General features: G+C 44.7%; 1 protein-coding gene across 1 annotated transcript; it reads right to left on the reverse strand.

Annotated features, from left to right (window-relative positions):
• Positions 1-1,034: 1,034 nt before the first annotated feature.
• LOC124680908 lies at positions 1,035-5,097 on the reverse strand. Its single transcript, XM_047215924.1, has 3 exons — positions 4,829-5,097; positions 3,987-4,713; positions 1,035-3,041 (listed from the first exon to the last, which is right to left on the reverse strand). The coding sequence occupies exons 1-3, from the start codon at positions 5,054-5,056 to the stop codon at positions 1,261-1,263; spliced, it is 2,736 nt and encodes a 911-aa protein (XP_047071880.1). The 5' UTR covers positions 5,057-5,097; the 3' UTR covers positions 1,035-1,260.
• Positions 5,098-6,123: the final 1,026 nt, after the last annotated feature.

Raw genomic sequence — 6,123 nt, forward strand, 5'->3', positions numbered from 1 at the left:
TATACAAAAGCCAGAGTGGTAGCAGTACTAAACAAATCTCAAATTCAATTCGCCTGTCGGATGCTGCATAAGATTTCTCTAAAAAAACATATTTTTAATTGTTAAAAGATTTTAATAAAAACATTAGCATGTACATTCCGACAATATATAAAAAGTTTAGCATGTATATTCCGACAATATATATGCACCCAAGAGCAGCATATCGCTCGATCAAACCCCCTTGTCCCTAGTACTTGTACTCCTCTTTTTTTTTGTTTACTTTGTATCGCGTTCTAGGTTTAGTTAAAAAAAATCAATAACTATAATATCGAATGCATATTATTAAATATTATACTCCCTCCACCCACAAAAGAATATCTCAATTTCGTCTTACATGCAAATTTAGACAAAGTTGAGATGTTATTTGATGGACGGATAGAATAGTTTATGACGATTCTAATAATGTTGGTTTTACATTGTAGATATTGATACGTTTTCCAAATATTTCATCAAACTTTGTGAAGTTTCACTCCGACTAAACATAGAAAACAAACGAAGTAACCGTAAACGGAGTGAGTCCTGAGCTGGTGAAGATTTTTTTTATTATTTTCTGTACTTATAAGTGACAACATGGTCACCCAATGGTACAGAGAAAAACATATACAGGACATCAGGCAGAGAGCCACGGAAATATTAATACCTGCGGAGTAGTCAGTGCAGACAACCACATCGTCGTGCAGGTGCCGCCCTACAGTACAACTCATAACTTAATCAGGCTTTTCTCGCTTCAATGATGGCATGAGCTACTACGATTCTACGAATCACATCTCAGGGAGAAGTAAAACGTAGCAGCATCTCAGAGGGAAAAAAAGATCTACCGATGTTTATCAACTAAGATGATTATGGTCTATGATGGCATGTCCTCAGGGTTTATCTAAAAAAAATCAGTACTGCAAGAAAGAGCACAACCTACCGAACTACTCCTAGAAGAAATTCTCACCCATACCCCTTCAGAAACGAATAATGTTAAGCACAAGTGCACAACCTACTGAACAAGAAGAAGAATTCTCATCTATACCCTTTCAGAGATGAATAATGTTACTGCTGCCGCAGGACAATCTTATGAACTAAGGTTTTTACCAATTTTTCAGAAAAGTGGTCGCCATGTTCCTACCCAAAAGCATGGGAGGCCAAATTGACCAATCAAGTATGTACACTCCTGGCTGTGACAAACTCACACCCAGCCACAAATCGTGATCACTCAGCAGCTGGACAAATACTTCAGGATGCAGCAGCGATGGTCATACCCGACGGGCATCGCTGCCTGCGACACCGCCTCGTTGTTCTTCCCCACCCGATCATACCCCTGTCTTCAGCCTCTAAGCCCGACTCATCAGGTTTTGAGGGCGGAGGGCTGATCTCCACCTCTTCTTCTACGGTATCTTCCACCTTCTTCTTGGGTTTTTTACCCCTTGACCGCCGACGCCTAGTGAAACTTGACTCCCAGGATCCACCAGTCGTCTGAACTAACCCCTCTAGCAACTGAATGTCCTCGATGATTTCAGGACGGCACAATGATGAAATGCTGGGCAGGATATCTTTCTGAAAGTCGCGCTTCTGCCGGCGCTTCCTTTGATTGCCTCCCCTCTTTGGCTTGGTCAGGAGATTCACGGGTGAAACGGTTTGCTCATCGTTTTCTACTGCGGGTGCCACTGGCCTGCTGCAGAACTCAACAACAGCCTTGGTCTCTTCCAGCTTCAGTGTCAACGATTCAAATGTTTCTAAATCGTCATCATCAATGCTTGATACAGCGAGGTCCGCAAACCACTGCAACATATTTTCTGGTGTATCTGTGGTTGGCACATCCATTGACAAGGCAATGATGTCCTCTGCTGCGGCTGTAGCGGCAGCATCTTCACAAGCTGGCACTTCTAAGTCGATCACAAACGCACGCTTAGCATGGTTGTTCTGTAATGAGGTCGCATGGCATTCATGTGACACTATGGATGACTCTGAATTATCTTCATTTGGTATATCATCATTCAGATCAAAGAAATTCACGATGGCTGCACCACTTTTGTTGGCAGCAGCTTGCCCATCTCTAGGCACAAGGTTCTGGCATGAAGGAGGTAAACATGCAGCACTCTCCTGGGTTTTATCCTTCTTAGCTCCGCAACCTACAGATGTTGATGCAGAATCTGGCAAATTGCTAACAGCCAGAGCTGCTCCCGATCTGCCTTTATTAACTTTCATCTCCATTAGAGATGAATTCTCAAACACCTTCCTTGGCTCTTCCAAACCTGTGGAATCACCAAATGAAGCTTTCTTACTGAGCCAAGAGATCCCAGATACTGATCCCTCACCTTCAATATGTTGTAAACTGCCAGCATATACCCTGTCTTGCTCTACAGGAATATCTTCCTGACCATCTGAAAGTGCTTCATTCAAATTGAAGTTATTTCTGCCCTTACCATTTGCAAAGTCAGGATCATCGTGGCACTGCCGTGCAGGGTGCTCAAACATCTGCCTCTTATTTTGCTTCAAGTCACTTGAAATTGTTGCCTGCTGACATGGTCGTGAAGCAGACGATGAATCAAGTGGAGCGCCAGAATACCTACCATCTGACTTATCGATTCCTTTTGGATTACATCTGAAAGTTCCAATGCTTTGGTTCGCAGCACCAAGGCATGCATAAGAATTTACCGTTGAAGATCCATTGAAACTTGGAAATGATTGGAAACCGGCATTGTTGCTATAGCTCCTTGGGTCTACTATGCAAGAACCGACACGAGAGGCAACAGAAGGATGGCCTATGTGCGGAGAAGGGATTGGAGCAACCAGTGTATTAGGACTTGAACCATGTGGATGGTCATGTCTAGAAAACATATTGAGAGCAGACCCTTCCAGAGGACTTCTAGAATACCATCCGGTTGAGCTATTCGGATATTGGTACATAAACTGGTTAATGTTTGCAGATCTCCCATCAGCAACATTGAAGGTTGCCCGTGCATCTGTGTCGCTGTATCTGGGTGCAACAAAACCTCCGTTGCTGGCATGTTTCCCTGAAGAATTCGAATGAGAGAATGATCAACACAAGTCTACTGTAAACAAATGTGCTACTGCTAGCATTTATAAAGAACATCAAAAGATTATTCCTTTGTTGTTGTTGTTGTTTCAACTCTAGCCTACCCCAACTTGTTTGGGACTGAAAGGCTTGGTTGTTGTTGTTGTTGTTGTTGTTGTTGTATCAAAAGATTCTTCTTTGCTCTAATAATGTTTTGCCAAGTAACCACATGTAGCCCCAGAGCAAACAATATGTCACACACGCCACGCAAAAAAGATAAAAACTGCACTCAAACACAGGACACAGCCATCCGGCAGTATGATTCGGGAAATCACAGAAATAGCCATTATGTTATCCTTAGATTATTACAGATCAACATATTGGTTCTGTACTAACAAACCATTACACAGGAGACAATACTAAGAAACACTCAAAACCTACAGAGGCCATCACAGCATCACGCCACAAGTATGTGCAGTACAAAAAAGAGAAGTTATAACACATGGAACAAAAACAGGCACAATGACAGATTATTCAAGCAACACCAAACAGACAGAAGATTATTCAAGCAACACCAAACAGCTTTAAAAAGGGGGAAACAAAATGCATCGGCAAGAAAACCACCTGTGGGGGAGAGGTGGAGCGATGACAAGCTAACCAGCACACAGTATTGAGCTAATTCTAACATGCTAGTAACCATGAATATTTTACAGTCAACTCATCCTACGAGCATGTTTTTTACGGTGTCTCTTAGGCCGGTGGCCCCATTTCCACCAAAATTGCAGTAAAAACATGTCCACATACCGTAGGTTCACTTGTGGTTCATGATCATGGTCTGGAATATACGTTAACGGTATTGACAATGCAAATATAGAAAGAACTAATATAACTGGAAAAAAAGTAGTAAAGAGATGCTTAATGGAGCTTAGTGTTAGTGTGTTACCTTTATCAATGAATGGTTTCTCCTCCTGTTTTATCCTGGAACTAGTATCAAAGAAATTTGAGCTAGTTCCTTCATTAGTACGCTTGTCTATGGTGTATTCTTTATTGAAACTGTTGTTAGTGACGCTTGATCTCCATGCCGACTGCTGCCAAGAGTTGTCCAGGGAATATAAAGGACCTCCAGATACTGACCCATTTGGTCTTCCCATACTTGTGCCCAAAATCGGCTCATTCAGATCAGCGACATGGTGGCCTCCAAGATTACCTATAGTCGGCAAAAAAGAGGTTGAACTATTATGACCCAACCTCCCAAAGCGTTCCGCCCCAGCTAATGTGACGGCAGAATCACTCTGATGTTTTGCATCTGATGATACACCAAGGAAATCTATAGGCTTATTATCCGATGCATTGTCATCTTCAAAACAATTATCAGCTCCGCGCTCAAGGTCAAACATGGCTTGTTTGGTGTGTAAAGCGGCATCACTTGAGGGAAATCCATTTGGCGAGGACTGGACACTGCCTTCCCTCAGAAACTTCAAGGATTGGCTTTTTTCAATGTTCACAGCAGCAGCTGCTGCAGCGGCCGTCTTCGCACCGTGCAGAGGAACCTGTGGCGGTGAGTTTCTCTGTGATGCATCTCCCAGCCTTGGGCACGCATGCATTTCTTTGTTTCTATAATGTTTCATCAGGTCGCTCTGTATTCTGTAGACCCGATGCAGTTCATACACCTAGAAAAGGAATGAGTTTTCAAGTCAGAGATGCACAAGGGGCGGGTTTTCAAGTCAGAGATGCAAATTAACAAGGGAAAATTGAAATGATCTAATGTAACTGATGCCAAGGTACCTGCTGTCTAAATACAGCTTCATGAGCCAGCATTGTGCGCTTGAACATTTCTCTATCATAATCTGTACAACCAATTGCCTCTGTTGTCATGGAGCCGTTACACAACTGCTCCTCTGATGTCTTCTCCTCCTCCTCGTATGGCGACCTCCAGCCATTGGCGCCCGCGTTGAGATCGCCCACGGCATAATGCCCAGTTCTGTAGCCCTCGCCTTCTACTTTTGCTCCCATCCTGATTGATGTTACAATATGCTCGCCAGATCGTTCAAGCAAACCCTGAATTAGGATAGAACAGAGCAAGAAATGGTAAATCTCTTACATTCCATATATGAGCCGCAGTTAAGGAAAATCAGAAACACGCGTTGTTAATTGCTTTGGCAGAGAACAGAAAAAGGGCGTCTAGCTTTTGTTTCCCTGGTAAAGTACAGTAATAATGATGGTCGAGCCTACATGCAGCGGATGGCGAGAAACTTGAAGCCAATTGATGACGCCGCAGCTTTACTCCACGGCCTGCGCATTAGCCGCAAGCGCTGGCGATTTGGGGATAGTTTTGGAACCACAAGTTAGGATTGCCATTTCCAAGCAGATATTATTCCCCCAACAACCCGCGGCTGTTCGGACGTCAACTCGACTCTAAGGCGATGGGGAAAAAACTAAGAAAGGAGATGCGACAAGTCAACCCTCCACAGTCCAACCCCCCGCATACTAAATCCTAGTACGAAGAACCAGCTCGTCCAAGAGATGCATCGTCCTAGCTAAACGTGGATACCAGCAAGAATCCGTTGCCACCAGCAGGGCAGGCAGATGCAGTTACCCAACTCGATCCGACCGGAATTTCGGGACGCGGCCGAATCCGAGGCCAACTCACTTGCCGAAGCAGAGAAAGACAGGAGGCATTAAAAATCCGAGAAAAGATACGGGCGACGATGGCATCTTTGCCGAGCTAAGCAAAATCAAGTTTTACAAAATTTACCTCAGAGATTGTTGGCACTGAGCTGCAGCAGACGGGAACAGCCGGCTGGGCGCGGATTCAGCGGCGCGAGGACCATGGCCGGCCGCAAGGAGCGACGAACAAGGCCCTCCCGGCAGCTCCCCAGTCTCCCAAGAAGAAGAGAAGGCCGCGTCCAAAGGAGGATTTCTCCGGCGAAAGGTACCAGATTTCGCGTCGGGGACAGGAGGCGAGGAATTGCGGCGTATCGGGGAGCGGGGTCGGGGTTCGGGAGCTGGATTCGATGAGCCAGGTCAGGGAAGCAGGGAGGAGGAGAAGGAGGCTCGCTGTGGGTTCTTGTTCTCTCTTT

This window comes from Lolium rigidum, unplaced genomic scaffold (assembly GCF_022539505.1).
Source record: "Lolium rigidum isolate FL_2022 unplaced genomic scaffold, APGP_CSIRO_Lrig_0.1 contig_30536_1, whole genome shotgun sequence".
In the NCBI taxonomy this organism is placed as follows: Eukaryota; Viridiplantae; Streptophyta; class Magnoliopsida; order Poales; family Poaceae; genus Lolium; species Lolium rigidum.